Raw genomic sequence first — 17,615 nt, forward strand, 5'->3', positions numbered from 1 at the left:
CTCCCAGCTCCGCGAGAGGAGTTGCTTCTCCCCCTCCCTTGCCCCGCCTGTGCTCGCGCTCTCTCTCTCTCTCTCTCTCTCTCTCTCTCTCTCAGACGAATACATAAATCTAGAGAAACCAGCCGAAATAAAGGCTTGTCCGGAGACAAGGCTGGCATCTCGCAGGGTTCCAGATGCTGAAGGGCACCCAGAGCGCCGGGAGACGGCTTCCAGGCGCGCTGCAACCGGGCGGGGGGCCGGGGCCCCGGAACCCTGCGCGCGCGGAACCTCGGGGCCGGAGCGCGGGCGCGGCGGACCCGGAGCGCGATGGAGCAGGCGCGCGAGCAAGCTGAGGCCGCCGCGCCCGCGGACGAGGAGGCGGAGGAGGCGGCGGCAATGGCGGCCATGGCGGCGGCGGCTGGCACGGGCCCGGCCGTGCTGCAGGTGGCCGGGCGGTACCGGGGCCTGTGCGCCGTGCGCAGCCGCGCCCTGGGCCTGGGGCTCGTGTCCGCCGCGCAGCTGCGCGTGTTCCCGGTGCGCCGCGGCTCCGGCCGGGCCGACGGCGGCGGGGTCGGGGCGGAGCTCGAGGCCAACCCCTTCTACGACCGCTACCGGGACAAGATCCAGCAGCTGCGCAGGTGCGGGCGGCGGGCGGGAAGGGAAGAGAAGGGAAGGGAAGGGAAGGGAAGGGAAAGGAAGGGGCGGCCGCGTCCGACGCCTGCGGCGCTTCGGGGACCCCGTGCGGCCCTGTGCCGGCGCCCGGAGGGGAGCTGCGCGCGCGGAGGAGCGGCGCGGCCGGCTGACGTCGCGCTGCGGCTCGGCTCGGCCCTCGGCGTCCCTGCGGGGCCCAGGCTCCCGCCTTGCCCCGCGCCCTGCCCCGCGCCCTGCCCCGCGCCCAAGTTCTCCAGGCGCCGCGGCGGGATCCTGCGTCAGCCGGGATGGAACCGCCGTTTCCAGGACACCTGCCCTGCTTGTAGAATGGGAGCGTGAAGCTTCCCTAGCGGGGCGCGACGTAGGCGGGGTCGCATGCTGAGTCCCTGAGGCCTGGCCGGGAGCTCCGCTTCCAGGCCTCAGGCCGCAGCCCCGACTGCAGGGAAAGAAGCTGGGGGAGGGAGCAGGGCTCCCGGACTACTGGGCTCACAGTTGGACCGGCCCTTGAACCCTGTCTTTAAGAGGAGGAAACAGAGTCCGAGACCTGCCAGAGGCCACAGGGCTGTTTGGGATTCATCTGATTTGGGATCCAGGGTTCCTTACACTACCCCTCAGCTTCCAGATAAAAGGACTTGGAGATCCAGAGGCTCGAGGTGGGCGGGTGTAAGGGGGCCCAGGGAGGGTCTGAATAGTGGAGGTGGACAGAGCTGAAGGAGTGAAAGGGGATTAGAGGGGCCTGGGCGACAATCTGGCAGGTAGGCGGGCAGCTGTCTTAGGAAGAAAACCGGGAACTGTGCCCTGTAACTTTGAGTTTTGTCTCCTCTCTACTTCCATGGCCTTCATTTACTCCTCCATCATCTTCTGGACTCTTGCAGTCGTCCCTTAGCGAGCCTGCCCCACTTCACCCCAGTCCATCTCACTGCTGCTGTGGTGATCTTTCTTCCCTTTCTGAAAAATGTCAGTAAAGGCATGAACGTTTTTTGCGCTCTTTCCAGCAGTATTCAAATACACTCAAGGATTTCCTTCTTGAAAGCCTTTTCTTGACCTACATTCCCCTCCAGGCTTTTCTTCCCTTTCACAGGCAGGCATCTTAGGAGAATTGTCTACTCAGACTCTGAATACTTCCCATTCACTCTTACTCATGAACCAATGAATGGAATGGCTTTACTCCTCCACCAGATCATTCCCATCAATATTTACACATACTCTTATCTTCTAAAGAGTGAGCTTTCCAAAGCACCCTCACTGACTAGATAATGTCCATCTTCCTTAGTTTCCATACAAGGTTCTTAATCCTGCAGAGTCTGTCAGTCTCTCTATATTCACTAAAACCTGGGCTCTTGGAGCACCAGCCACAAGTTTGGTGTGAACCAACAGTGGGATAAGGCTATGTGCCCTGTTGACCCCTTAAGCCTAGTATCTGGATTTTTGCGTCACACTTTGCACCAGTGAATTGGGAGTATTTGATCTACCTGTAGACCTACTGTATCTAGAGTATGGACAAACTGGAGGGTGTCCAGAGAGCAGCTTTATAGTGAGGAAATATTCACAAATCACGTATATGAAGAGAGGCCAAAAGAACTAAGGAAATTTGACCTAGAGAAAAATTTAGGGGGCGACAAGAGCAATTTTCAAGTACTCAGATGAAAGGGATTATACATTTTTTCTTGTCCTGAGTGTGAAGATATGATTGGATAGATTTAGGCTCAGAACATTTTTAATGATAAAAGATGTCCAAGGTAGGAATGCACAGACTTAGGCCACTCCTCACTCTGTCCACTCACCATGGCAGGCCCAGGTGTGGCTGTGGATGCTTGCAGCACTAATCCTGGTCCTAGCATTTACAGCCCTAGTGGAGCAGGTGCCACACCCCACAGGACAGGATCCCTGGAGTGACTTTGCACTGAGTTGGTGGCCTGCAACGGAGGGGAGGAAGAAGATCTGCCCATGTAATGGTATGAAGGGAGTAGTGCTTGATGTCACCTCTGGAACTGAGTTTTATGGAAGAGGGGCTCCATACGATGCCTTCATCAGGAAGCAGTCCACCAGAGAAGTGATCAGGATGTCCTTGGATCCTGCAGACCTATGACACTACAGGTCTCATGGAGCTGTAATCCCTGTTTGATGTCTTCCCCAAAGTGTACAGGGCCAAATATCACATTGAAGAATTCTTAAGTATGGCAGCCCAACTACACGTTAGGCTTGAAGACCAGCTTCATTTTAACATAAAGGACAAGCTCTGATAATTCATCTGCCGGAGCAAATTCTTTGGAGAGAGAGTTAGGAAGAAACTCAGGTGCTAAATCTTATCCTACAGAATTCACTGTTTTTTATTTTTTTTTAAGATTTTATTTATTTATTCATAGACACAGAGAGAGAGGCAGAGACACAGGCAGAGGGAGAAGCAGGCTCCATGCAGGGAGCCCGACATGGGACTCGATCCGGGGTCTCCAGGATCACACCCCAGGCTGCAGGCAGCACCAAACCGCTGTGCCACCAGGGCTGCCCCAGAATTCACTGTTTTTAAAGCCCCTAAATCATCTGGATCTGGATTAACAGATGTTGAACCTCTGAATGGGGTGAAGATGTCTAAGAGCTAGATGCGTTAAAGTAAAAGCTTGACACCTAGTAGGAATGCTATTGGATTCCTGCTTGAGTAGGATGAGCAAGCAAGATAACTTCAAAGGCCCCTTCCCATCTTGAGGATTTGAATTCCAAGGACCCAGAGTATAAGTACCTAAGGGGCCAAGCTCTGCATCACTCTAGGAAATAACCTGCAAGAGAAGAATGTTACACAGGCCCCTTAAAGATTAATAGTAAATAACTGAATTTCCTTGTCCAGTTTCTTGATCTGGAAGATCAAAGGATCAAATCCTTTGCTATTGAATGCCCGTGTCTTCTCTCTCTCTCTCTCTCTCTCTCTCTCTCTCTCTCTCTCTTTCTCTCTCTGGAAGTGGAACATGATGCTTTGTTATTTCCAAATTCAAAATGTCCCAAGTGGTTTCACTTTTGGTTTACCTTTAATCAGGTCTGACCCAGCTGCTTTTGAATCCCGACTAGAAAAGCGCATTGAGTTTCGGAAGCAGCCAGTGGGACACTCCAAGCAAGGTGACTTTATCAGATGTGTAGAACAGAAGGTAAGACCCTCTTTGTGTTTATTGGCTCACCAGTGTACTGCATCCCCATCCCTCAACCCTATCCTGGGAGTGGACTCACTGATGGGCCAGCTGGATGAACTGAACGTAGCCTCTCTCTACACAGCTCAGTCTCCATCCATAAATGGTATCCTGCTCTTTCTGGCCAGGTACTGTAATCATGGTAGAGATCTAGAGGGATGAAAAAGGCAATCCAAGCTCCGGGGGGGTGCAGTAGGTCAAGGCAAAGCACACATGGCAGTGGGTTCTAGGGATTAGGGGGAAAAAAGTGCTTAATAGCTATTCTTATCCTTAGACAAGAATCAGAGCTGGGGAAAAGCATGGTGCTTTTTTTTGTACAGTGCTTTTCAAACTTTTGATCATGATACACAGTAAGAAATGTATTTTACACTGCAGTTCAGTACACACAATTGTATATGACTGTAGCTGAAGCAGAGTTTTTATAAAACAATGCTTTTACTACATGCAATGCACTTTTTTTTCCCTTAAAAATCTTTGGCCACAATCCAGTAAATTGATTTCACAATCTATAATTTGAAAAATACTTAGTATTGGTTAGTACACATTTGTTCTGGTACACAGAACGAATTGGAGTGGGAGAGGCTAAAACCAGGAAGTATATGTAATAATCCAGGTATGGGCAATTTGGGCCTGAAATAACATACAGTGTAAAATTGGGATTCTGCACTATGTTTTAGAAAGAGAGAGGTCTATTTAATTTGGACAGTAAGTTTTTTTGCCTTGAGTATTCTAAATTTAAGAGTATCCACTCAATTTAAAAAAAAAAAAAAAGAGTATCCACTCAATCTTTTAATAACTGATTAAGTTCATTAGAACAAAAGCAAGTCACTTAATTTGAGGAGCAAGTTCAACCTCCTATGACAAACATAGTTTAGAACTTTATGTGAACAAACAAGCCTCTACTACAAATATTTTAATAAATGTAATTTCCTATAATAAACATTTATAGTGCCAATGTTACAATCCGTGGCTCTTGGAAGTATTACTGTATTACAAACTTTCAGTATGACATGGGAAAGCCTTTTGCCCCCTTTTGTAAACAGACTTAGCAATTCAACTTCATAATGACAAAATGCAAACATAAATCAAGATGTAACTTAAATTATGGCAACTCTTGGGTAAATAATGACTTACTGTGTTTCTTACCTAGCTAGATAGAAGGCTGCTAATGACTCCATTTGCAAATCCTTTTCTTTACTCTGAGTCATTGGCTCCCTACCACATGAGCCTTTCTTATAAAAAAATTTCTTAATTCTCCATTTTGTACCCTCAAGTGAAAAGTAGACAATGTAACCCACTAGTACACATAATTTCAGGGGGGAAAAAAATCAATATAATGCCCTAGCTGTAATATAAAGGAAAGAACTTTTAGGGTTTTTTTTTTTTTAAGATTTCTTTATTTATTTACTAGAAAGAACACTAGCACTGGTGGGACAGGTCCAGACGGAGAGGGAGAGGCAGACTCCCCACTGAGCAGGGAACCCCATGCAGGATCGGATCCCAGGACCCTGAAAGAGAGTGCGTGCACTTGAGTGCACATGAGAATGGAGGGAGGGGCAGAGGAAGAGAATCTTTTTTTTTTTTTATTTTATTTATTCATGAACGACACAGAGAGAGAGAGGCAGAGACACAGGCAGAGGGAGAAGCAGGCTCTATGCAGGAAGCCCGAGGTGGGACTTGATCATGCCCTGAGCCAAAGGCAGACACTCAACCGCTGAGCGACCCAGGTGTCCCCAGAGGAAGAGAATCTTCAAGGAGATTCCCTGCTGAGTGCGGAGGGTTGATGTGGAGCTCCATCTCAGGACCCATGAGGTCATGATCTGAGCTGAAACCAAGAGTTAGATGCTTAACCAACTGAGCTACCCAGATGCCCCAAGGAAAGAACTTTTTAATAAAATACTTATTTTGTAGATGGTATGAGTGAAATTTCTCTATAAGTGAAATTTTTATAAGTGAACTTTAATATATAAAGTTCTTGAGCACAACTATTCTGTGAAACCTAATGCAGTCATCAGAGGCTCTCTCACCTATATGTGAAATTATCGTAAATACATAGACAGCAAATGCTGACTGGTTTTAGGGGTGTTGTGTTATTACTTTTAAAAATGGTTTGGCGCCTGCCTTTGACCCAGGGCGCGATCCTGGAGACCCAGGATCGAATCCCACGTCGGGCTCCCAGTGCATGGAGCCTGCTTCTCCCTCTGCCTGTGTCTCTGCCTCTCTCTCTCTCTGTGTATGACTATCATAAATTAAAAAAAAAAAAAATGCCTAAACCGGGACAGGATGCTTGGGTAGCTCAGTGGTTGAGCCTTGAGCCTTTGGCTCAAGTCGTGATCCCAGGGTCGTGGGATCGAGTCCCACATTGGGTTCCCTGCAGGGAGCCTGTTTCTCCCTCTGCCTGTGTCTTTGCCTCTCTTTGTGTCTCATGAATAAATAAATAAAATCTTTTTAAAAAATTAAAAATAAGAAAAATTAAAATTCCTAAACCATGAGCAGTGTTGTCAGTGCTCCTCATGAGATTCCACAATGTGCAACTTCTTTCAAGTTATATAGTAGTTGCATTTCTAAAAAAACCTCAGTGTTTGGGGCACCTGGGTGACTCAGTGGTTGACATCTGCCTTTGGCTCAGGTTGTGATCCCAGGGTCCTGGGATTGAGTTTTGCATCAGGCTCCCCACAGGCAGTCTGCTTCTCCCTCTGTCTGTGTCTCTGCTTCTCTGTGTCTCTTATGAATAAAAAAATAAAATCTTTTTAAAAACATAATAAAAAATATAAATTAAAAACTCAGTGTTTATTAAAGCCATATTTTAAAAAAGAAGAAAAGAAAGGGAAAGTAAAACAGAGTTAGAATGTAAACCCAGATAACTTGAAAAGGTTTTTCAATTACAAGGACATCTGGCCAGACACTGAAAAGTTGTGCAGGGTGGGGTAAAATTCTTCATTATGTGGAATTATTTTTAAGATTGTAGGTCCTGGTACCACTTCCCCTCCCATAAATATAGATGTCCTTATCTAGTCAACTCTTGTTGTGGTAACAGAAAAGTTGGTTCACACAGATTTCCAAAGCATCTGGAGGGAAGTAGTACCCATTTAAATGTCTTATTAAGTGCTCTTGAGACTTTTGGCACATACTTTGAACTATAATTTTAATTATTATAGTTAATTGGTTTTAAAGCCTACATTTTTTTTTTGCATTTTAACATTTCCAGAGTTGTCTTAAAATTAATGTGATATGAAGATATTTTGTTTTATTATTTAATTGGCATAATTTTCTGATACATAAAATGCTGCTTCTTAAGTAGTGTCTTAGGTCAAAATAAAATGCAATAAGTTTATACTTGGAGCTTAAATTTGTTATTTGTATAAGCGCAAATGGGAATAAAGAATGGATTGGAGGGGATCCCTGGGTGGCGCAGCGGTTTAGCGCCTGCCTTTGGCCCAGGGCGCGATCCTGGAGACCCGGGATCGAATCCCACGTCAGGCTCCCGGTGCATGGAGCCTGCTTCTCCCTCTGCCTGTGTCTCTGCCTCTCTCTCTCTATCTGTGTGACTGTCATAAATAAATAAATAAAAATAAAAAAATATTTAAAAAAAAAAAAAAAAGAATGGATTGGAGGGACATTGTGGGAAAAGAATACACCGGGCTTAGAGATTAAAAGGTGAAGGCAGCTATGCAAATGGAGAGTTTCATTTGTTTTATTTTCACAATGCACCTGAAGGTGAGTGATATGAAAATGAAATCAATTTTCTTTTTTCTGCAAAGTTTATGTGTGAAGGACAGAGTGCATTACGATGCTGCCACTACATAAGGATATGACCAAAAAGACGAGGGTATATCCAACAGATTTTTCTACACCAGACTTTTGTCTAATGTATAGGTACCAATTCTGTGGGCATCATTTAGGAAAAGTTTCGATTCCTTAAGGCACAGAATAACGAAAGACAGGACTTTATATGGGCAAGTTTTTCAGTCTCAGAATCCCAGCTGTAGATTGTACTTCTCTGGAAAGGCTTGGACTTGAACTGAGAAATTGAATGAAAGACTTAGAACAACCCATCCCTACTGTCAGAAACCTCATAATAGAATTTCCTGGCTGTGGCCTTTATCAGAGATAGTGGCCTAGAGGAAGAAATAATCACTAATTAGATAGAGGGAATATTAAGAGTAAGTTGAAAAGACTAGTCTGGTGAGGATGCTTTCCATCAGAAGTGTGTCACAGGTGAGAAGCCACCTTCGAAAATTCATTTTTCCATTGCTCACCTCCTTTGTGGCACACCATTGAGCAGATCAGAGAGCAGAGCACAGAAAACCCTCATTCTGGAAGGATGTAGCAGGCCTCACTCTGGGAAGGAGTACTTCATATCCATAGTGGCAGGTATAGAATGGACTCTCAATACCAGTATATGGTAGTTACTAACAAAGAAATCTTCTGTCATCTGTATCTCAAAAGCTGAGTCATAGAAAAGGCTCACAAACAATAACTCCTAGAACAGTGTGTGTACAGTTACTGTATAGGATGGAGAAAAGTGAGTTTTCAAGTGTCACGTTACTAAATGAGATATTGCACACATGTAGTGGTCTTTTTCTTATGAGTAAGGTATGGATAAATATCCTGTCTCATCATGTATTTCAGACAGACACCTTGGGGAAACAGCCTGTGAGCAGAGGATTCACTAAGGACAAGGTAGGTTGAAAGATGAAAGATCTAAGTCTGAAGTCGGAACATCTGTAACAAGAGACTGCAGATTTGAACATATTTACTGTGGTTCAGTGATTTTGTGATTTTTTTCCAACTGTGAAGATGAGAAATATTTCTAAAAATTTTTATGTCCTTGTTACAACCTCTAGCATATTATGTGTCCTGGGGGTGCTAGAGGAAATATGAAGGAAATCCTAGTGATATACTTCCTTCCTATAGGAAGTAGTTTTAAAAGATCAAAGCATGTTTACTCATTTAATTTGCAAATAAGGAGCCACCCCTAGTAGAATAGCAATTGATGGTGACAATCAGATTTTCTCCTCTTAACCAGCTACAAAGTGCTGCAGTGCTCATTAGTGAGGATAAAGCATTTGGAAAGTACTTACAGATATGCCCCAGGAATAGCACTGTAAAAACCTGCCTGAGTTTAGGGGTTTACTCTGAGCACGCAGGTTTTCTTCTACACATTCTGTACTTATTGAAGATCTCCTCCACTGTCCTGACCTATTGCTTCCCACAAGGCTTACAGATAGTTAAGCTGTTTTATTTTTTTAATTGTGGATATTAATTGCCTTTTATTTTCTCATTCAGACTCTCAGTTCAATCTTTAACATTGAGATGGTAAAAGACAAAACCGCAGAAGAAATAAGACAGGTAATGAATGAAAATGGGTTGGCACACTTTGTGAAAACATGTGCTCTTTGAGCCAGATCTGAAAGTAGAAAGGAGTGTACACTTCTTGACACCTCTTTCTAGCCAAAATGAAAGGTGGCCATAGAAAGCAAAAGTGATAAGTTACATGAAATGTGATGGCATAAGAAAGCTTGTCCTTCTTGATTTTACTCCTATATGTCTAATCAACTCACATTACCCCCTTCTGTTTCATTCCTGTTGCCCAGATCTTATTTAAAATCATCAGTATTGCATTCCTGGCTTACTATATGGCCTGTCTAAATAGGTTTCCCTGCTCCTCCACCTCTCATAGCCTTACTAGCTGAATCTTCTTAAAGTTCTGCTTTCGTTATGGGAAGGCATAGTGTATTGGTTAAGAACACAGACTCTAGAGTCAGGCCACCAGTTTTAAGTCCTAGCTCTGCCACTTACTAAGTGAATGACTTTGATAAGCTAGTTAACCTCTCTGGGCCTTCATTTCCCTATCTGCAGAGTGGAGATAACTATAGTACTTATCTCATAGAGCTTTTGGGGAATTAAGTGAGCTCATATTTGTAAAACATATAGAACCATGCCTGGCACAGAGTAAAGTACTGCATTTGTGTTTTTAAGTAAATGAATGAAAATAAACACTATGTCAGTGACCTGCTTGCAAATATTCAGTGACTTCCTGTATTCCTTTGCTTGCCATGCAGAGTCCTCTTATTATGGGACCTGCTTCAGGAAGCTTTCTGGATACCTTCCTTCTAAGTACTCATAATCTATCCTACCTCTTTAGTCATTCCATACACCTTGCATTGCTATTTAATTTTGATTTCTATGATTCTTCTTTCTCTAATTAGACTATAATAAACTATTTATTGACATTCCTTGTAATTCCATGAAGTATTTTAGGTATATTGAGGAAAAAATAATAAGGAAAGCAGTAAACTATGTGTCAGGTACTGAGTGCTTCATATGCACTATTGCATTAAATTCTCATAACTACCTGGAAGTGTAGGTGCTATTATTTCCAATTTACAAGTGAAGAAACTATGGTTTAAAGAGATTAAGTAACATAAGGGTAGAGCTGGGACTCAAACCCATGTCTGTTTGACTCTGCATCCTATTCCCTGGTGGGAAGTTGTGCCAATTGCCATGAGTTTCCTTTGGGTGCTGTTTTTTGTTTCAACAAAAACATTTATTGAATACCTATTAAATGTCAAGTTGTATGCCAGACACAGAAATAAATGAGAGAATCCCCTACTCTCAAGAATTTTTAGCCTAGTAGAAGGACAAACACAAAAACAGATGAGAATAGCACAGGGTTCTAACTTGTGTTAATAGAGGCTTATGCAAAGTCTCTAGGAGACCTCAAACTATGTCCTCGGGAAGAGATGCCAATAGAAAGTGGACACCAAGCATGTCCTTTAGGGGAGAGAGAAGCCAGGCCCAGGATGCTTGAGCATATAAATATCATTCAGGTCTATAATTTTAGACACAAATTTGTGTTCATTATAATTTTGAGTAACCAATGTCAGTTATGTTAGGAAACATTTGTCTGTCTTATAAATTTCGGTGTTGATCATGAACTATCTATCAATATAAATTAAATAAAAATAGCAGGATATGATCTCCTTAAAATGAAAAGACAGTGTCTGACATGGAAAAAAAAAATAAGGCAAAGCAACCTTTGGCTGTATTGACAGTGGTCAGGTCCTGGGAGGTAATAGTTCTCTATCCTGTGTTAGTTAGATCTTACTTTGATTGGTATCTTCAGTTAGGGGGCCCTCCATTCTTAATGAAAATAGTGACAAAGCAAAGCATCTCTAAAGGAGGGTGGCCTCCTTCAAAAGTTCACTCAGGTGTCACCTTGGCTGTGATGCCTTCCCCAACTCCTCTGCCTTTGCTAATGCTGTCATTCTCTGCTTAGAATGTGTGTCTTCTATCCTTCCTGTTTTCTTCCCAGCCTCCTTGTTCACCTGGCTAGCTCCTAATCATTCCTCACAATATTGCTCAAGTATTGCCCTTCTCTGGCACTCATTACCTAACTTGGATTAAGTGCCTTTTTGGGGATCCCTGGGTGGCGCAGCAGTTTGGCGCCTGCCTTTGGCCCAGGGCGCGATCCTGGAGACCCGGGATCGAATCCCACGTCAGGCTCCCAGTGCATGGAGCCTGCTTCTCCCTCTACCTGTGTCTCTGCCTCTCTCTCTCTCTCTCTTTCTCTCTCTGTGACTATCATAAAATAAATAAAAATTTAAAAAAAAAAAGTGCCTTTTTGTTGCCCTCAGAGTACCTTGGCTCTGGTTTGCATTGTAATTCTGTTGTATTAAGCACAAACATATTATTTCACCTAGTCTTCACAGTAATCCTCTCAGGTTGATATTATTGCTATTTTACTGATGATTATATTGGTGTTATTTAGTGATTTTCAATAATTTGTCCTAAGTAGCATGACCAGCAGATGATTGGACCTGGGATTTCCATCCGGGTCTACCTGAGTCCAGAAACTCGGTTCTGAATGACTGATGCCCTGGCTGTCTGAGAAGCCCACAGTTGGCTGGGGAATACTGGTTTTGCAAAGGAAAAGAGAAGATATGAGAACGTGTCTGTTACATACAGGCACATCTTGAGAGAACTGATTAACAAGGCCATGAAATCTATTTTTCTGAAAGGAATTTGTTATTAAGAGTTACAGTTTAATCATCTAGCGAGTAGATGGTATTAAATATTTTTGTAATCATATATTAGTAATAAAAGTATTATGTTGGGTTTTCTTCCTTGTTATCAAATAGCATGTTACTCTGACCAATGAAAGCTGTCACCATTTCTTGGCATAGGTTGAAAAGATTATCTACATGTCACAGACACCCTCTCTTTTTTGTACAGATTTGGCAGCAGTATTTTGCAGCAAAAGATACAGTCTATGCAGTTATTCCTGTAAGTAGTTTGGAGGGGAAAATGAAAGTGTTATAGCATGAAGGTCAGCGATCTAACCTTAGCGGGCAGTTGCCTTTACTTTTTCTATGTTTATTGCCTCTCGAGAACTTACATTTATAGCTCTGAGGGTTTTTATTATGCCCTAAGCACCAAATATTGGAAACTCCATATGGTATATTTATGGCTCTTGTTTTCCGTCTTTCTGGTTTAGAAATGTCTCTTTGACTCAAGTCTCTGACAAGGGAGCATGGTATAAGCTCATGTTGCTGAGCAATTTCCAAATGTGTTTTACTACTTTTTGGTGTTTTCCAACCATAGTGTTGGAATTTCAGACAAGGACCCTAACATAGCTTTCTTCCCCTTTCATCTGTAAATGGCCTATTACTGAGCTGACTTAGAGCCTCCTCTAGGCTTTTTCTGGCATTTCCCATTAGCAAGTGGCATTTTCTTTATTTTCTCCCTTCTTGAAATTGCTGTCTTGGAGATAGTCACTGGCCACTGCTTGGCCATTGAGGTTTATGACTAGGAAGGGGTGCTGCTGGCTTCTTCTACTTTAACGTCCTTATACTAACTTTTGCATAAAGCATTTTATCAGCTAGTTCTGTAATTGCTCTTCTTCCCTGAAAAGGAAGTCATTTAGGTTAAATTTACATCAAGCACTGAGTTTACATGTATTAGTTTGAGATTAAGGAGGAAAACTTAGAGACAAAAAGGTAAAGTCGGGTCTTTTGTTTGCTCTAAGAGTGTTGCTACCCCACCTCTTACACACACAGACTGTTGTTCAAGAGTTCAACGACCAAAGGATCTGCACTTTCTGTGATATTTGAGATCTCTAATACTGACTCATTGTTTTAAACAGGCCTTCTTGGCTCTCCCTCAGATAGCCTCAGGGACCTGAAGTCTCTGACACTTGGCAGAGTCCCTTGCCGAATTTGGAGCATTTGGAGTATCCACTCTTCACGTGTAATTCTGACCTTGAGCAGCCAAACATATATCCAGTTTTTCTCTTTATCGTAAGAGGGATTTGTAAATGATAGAACTTAAGAGATCTTTTTAGTTGTATTTTACTTCTAGAATTCAGTCTTGGTGAATTTAAATATGATTGCAGCCTTATATTTTCTTGGTTTTGAATTTAATTCTTTTCTAACCTACAGGAAGAGAAGTTTGACCTGATCTGGACCCGGGCTCAGTCCTGTCCAACAGTAAGTTTCCAGTGGCCAGATGAGGATTGCTTATCAGTGCTGGCAAACAAGGATGTTTTCTAGCCTATCCCTTCATACTCCATACTATCTCATGTTATAGTGCTCTGCTTATTTAACCAAGATGCTCACGTGTTAACTGTACTGATAAGAGATTTTCAGCTGTAAGGAGTCATGTGGGTTTGTCTCACAGTAAGTATCTCAGGATCTCTAGCTCCCTGGCATGGTGCAGCCCCTTTCTGATTTGGATCTCTGTCATTATAAGTGAACATGGGAGGCAACACCTGAGCCCATAACATTTTCACCCTCCTTCAAGCTTCTGTTTTATTGCCAGTTTCTTTTCCATTTTGGCCCTGCTATTCTGCTTGTGTGTGCCTAAGGAATTATGAGCTTGTTGGAGTCCTGCACTGCCAGAAGACCTAAGGGAAAGGGAATTGATGAGGTGGACCAGCTAGCTGACTTGGTGTCAGTAATAATTTCTAGGATTTTTCAAAAAGATTTTCCAAATATCACTGAGAGAAAATAAAAAGTATCTAAGTAAATGGAGAGATGGGCTATGATCATGGATTGAATGACTTGGTATTGTCATCATTTCTCTCCAAGTTGATTTCTATAGAGTAAATATCCCAATCAAAATCACAGTAGGCTTTTTTTTTCTTTAAAGAAATTGACAAGCCAATTAAAAAAGAATTGTTTGGATATCCTAAGGACCTAGAATAGAATAACAAAACAAGTTTTGTTTTTTGGGCATTTTTGCTTTTGTTTTTGAACAGCAAAGCAAGGTTTATTGAGTGATAGTGAAGCAAAGTTAAGTGAGTGATAATATGAAGCTCCCAAAGAGGAAGGAGACCCACGAGGGTTGTCCTAAAGCAGTTTTGAAAAATGAACAAAGTTAGAGGACTTAGGTTTCAGGATTTCAAGGCTTATTTTAAAACTACAGTAATAGGGCAGCCTGGGTGGCTCAACAGTTTAGCACTGCCTTCAGCCCAGGGCAGAATCCTGGAGACCCAGGATCAAGTCCCGTGTCAGGCTCCCTGCATGGAGCCCACTTCTCCCTCTGCCTATGTCTCTGCCTCTCTCTGTGTCTCTCTCATGAATAAATAAATAACATCTTTATTTTTTAAAATAAAATATTTAAAAAATAAAACTACAATAATGAAGACAATATGGTTGTGTCATATAGATCAATAGAACAGAACAGAGAATCCAAAAATAGACCAACATGGTCGGTCAGTTATTTGTTACCAAAGGTGCCAAGGTAATTAAATGGGGAAAGGATAATCTCTTCAGTTGAGATATCCATATGTAAAAAATGAACCTCTACTCTTACCTCACGCTGTATCTAAAAATTAACTCAAAATAGATCCTAGATGTAAATGTAACTTTTAGAAAAAACAATCTTGGGCAGCCCTAGTGGCGCAGCAGTTTAGCACCGCCTGCAGCCCAGGGCATGATCCTGGTGACCCTGGATCGAGTCCCACGTCGGGCTCTCTGCATGGAGCCTGCTTGCTTCTCCCTCTGCCTGTGTCTCTGCCTCTCTGTGTTTCTATGAATAAATAAATAAAATCTTTAAAAAAAAAAAAAGAAAAAAAAATCTTAGGTTGAATGTTAGTGATCTTGGGTTTCGCAAAGATTTCTCAAGTATATCACAAAAAACACAAACTGTAAAAGAAAAAATCAAAATCAGTAAATTAGATTTCATCCAAATTAAGCTTTTCTATTTGTATTCTCATGTTTATAGCAGCATTAGTCACAATAGCCAAAAGATGGAAGCAACCCAAGTATCCGTGAATAGAGGAATAGATAAGCAAATTGTGGTATATACACCTAATAGAGTATTCAGCCCTAAAAAAGAAGAAAATTCTGACAGATGCTACAACATGGATGAACCTTGAAGACATTATACTAAGTGAAATAAGCCAGCCACAAAATGACAAAACTGCATGATCCCACTTACATATCTAGAATAGGTTTAAGTACCTAGAATAGCCAAATTCATGGACAGAAAGTAGAACGATGGTTGCTAGGGGATGGAGAAATGAGGGAATGAGGAGTTATTTTTTAATGGACATGGAGTTTCAGTTTCAGTTTCAGAAGATTAAAAAAGTTTTGGAGATGGATGGTGGCGATGGTTGCACAACAGTGTGAATGTACTTAACGTCACTGGATTGTACATTTAAAAATAGTTAAAATAATAACTTATGCATATTTTACCACAATAAATAAAAAGTAAAACTTTCTACTTTTCAAAAAACATTGTTATGAAAATGAAAAGACAACGCACAGACTGGGAGAAGATATTTGCAAGACACACATTGATAAGTGACTTATATCTAGAATATATTAAAAACTCTTACAATTTAAGGAGATAGGCAACCCAATTAAAAAATGGGCAAAAGAGACGCCTGGGTGGCTCAGCGGTTGAGCATCTTCCTTTGGCTCAGGGCGTGATCCTGGAATTCTGGGATCGAGTCCCACATCGGGCTCCCTGCATGGAGCCTGCTTCTCCCTCTGCCTATGTCTCTGCCTCTCTCTCTGTGTCTCTCAGGAATAAATAAATAAAATATTTTTAAAAAGGGGTGGGGGGAACGCCTGGGTGTCTCAGTGGTTGGGTGGCTGCCTTCAGCTCAGGCCATGATCCCAGGATCCGGGATCGAGTTCCACATCAGTCTCCTGCGAAGAGCCTGCTTCTCCCTCTGCCTGTATCTCTGCCTCTCTCTCTGTATCTCTCATGAATAAATAAATAAATCTTTAAAAAAAATGGGCAAAAGATTCAGACAAATCACCAATTAAGTGGAATGGCAGATAAGCACCTGAAAAAATGCTCAATAATATTAGTCATAATGTGAATTACAAGTTAAAACCATGATGAGATACCACTAAAATGACTAGAATTAGACTGGTGTAGTGCTGGAATTGGAATAAGTGCTGGTGAAGGCATGGAATAACTGGAAGTCCCACATACTGCTGACATAATAATGTAAAACAGTATAAGCACTTTAGAAAACAACAAAAGTTTCTTTAAAAGTTAAGCATATGCCTGCCATACTACCCAGTTATTCTTTTCCCTAGATGTTTTCCCAAGAATTGAAAGCATATGTTCAGACAACACAACTGTTCATAGTGGCTTTATTTGTAATAACCAAATACTAAAAGATATCTATCACAGGTAAATAAAGATATTATGGGGGGAGAGGAGATTGTGTGTACATAAACATATACAGTGGAATAATATTCAGCAATAAGAAGCAATAATCTATTGATACATGCAACAACATGGATAGATCACAAAACAATTACACTAAATGAAAGAAATCATACCAAAAAGAAGTATAGCTTCTTTGGCTTCATTTATACAAACTTGTAGAAAATGCACTGTGACTAAGAGTGACAAAATCAATTCAGTTTTCTGTTAGCTAGGCACTGAGGTCATGTCATCTGAGAAAAATAAAATAGAGCCTGAGTGGTTGGCCATAAGGAGATAATTCCATGACTAACACATACCAGACTGATGATGCTTTGTTTTGTCCTGACACCATTCTCTTCACCACTCATTCCCAAACATCTTAAGCATAAAATTAATCATTTATTCGTGTTTACAACCATCCTTCAGTATCAGCCTTGGATGATAGAATAGGAGGTGATTATAATTGGAACAGAAGTTAACTCAGTGGCATTAGAAAGTATAGAAATTGAAAAACTCAAATGTTCATCAATAGAAGAAGAAATAAATTGTGATAAATTTCTATAGTAGCATTCCATACAACAATGAAAATTAATGAATTAGAGTTATACTTATCAACTTAGATAAATCTCAAAAGTATAATGTGAAGGGATCCCTAGGTGGCGCAGCGGTTTGGCGCCTGCCTTTGGCCCAGGGCGCGATCCTGGAGACCCGGGATCGAATCCCACGTCGGGCTCCCGGTGCATGGAGCCTGTTTCTCCCTCTGCCTGTGTCTCTGCCTCTCTCTCTCTCACTGTGTGCCTATCATAAATAAATAAATAAATAAAAAAGTATAATGTGAAGTGAAAACAAGTTGCAAAATGGACATATAGTTTGATAAGATTTATGTTTTTAATCTTGTAGTATTTGTGGTTTATGGATATGTGTATGTGCATGCACACTTAAAGTATAAAAACCCAAAACAGACACCAAATGCAGGATATATGTTACTCTGGGATGGGATTAGAATGGGTTACAGAGAAAGCTTCTATTGGATCACTAGTACTTTCTTTCTTAGGTGGGATGGAAAATATATGAGTTAAATTATCACTTAGGAATTTCATAATTTAAAAAAATATTTAAAAGCCAGACAGATAA

General features: G+C 41.9%; 1 protein-coding gene across 2 annotated transcripts in view; it reads left to right on the top strand.

Moving 5' to 3' along the window:
- The first annotated feature begins 306 nt into the window (after window positions 1-306).
- ATPAF1 (ATP synthase mitochondrial F1 complex assembly factor 1) overlaps window positions 307-17,615 on the top strand; it is a 30,481-nt gene continuing 13,172 nt past the window's right edge. The window contains exons 1-6 of one of the 2 annotated variants that reach the window (XM_055341566.1): window positions 307-617; window positions 3,659-3,767; window positions 8,439-8,489; window positions 9,096-9,158; window positions 12,045-12,095; window positions 13,250-13,297. In XM_055341566.1, the coding sequence (XP_055197541.1) occupies window positions 307-617; window positions 3,659-3,767; window positions 8,439-8,489; window positions 9,096-9,158; window positions 12,045-12,095; window positions 13,250-13,297 (633 nt within the window). The remainder of the gene's footprint in view (window positions 618-3,658; window positions 3,768-8,438; window positions 8,490-9,095; window positions 9,159-12,044; window positions 12,096-13,249; window positions 13,298-17,615) is intronic. The other variant, XM_055341567.1, reaches the window with a different exon arrangement.

Source organism: Nyctereutes procyonoides, unplaced genomic scaffold (genome assembly GCF_905146905.1).
Source record: "Nyctereutes procyonoides isolate TBG_1078 unplaced genomic scaffold, NYPRO_anot_genome, whole genome shotgun sequence".
In the NCBI taxonomy this organism is placed as follows: domain Eukaryota; kingdom Metazoa; phylum Chordata; class Mammalia; order Carnivora; family Canidae; genus Nyctereutes; species Nyctereutes procyonoides.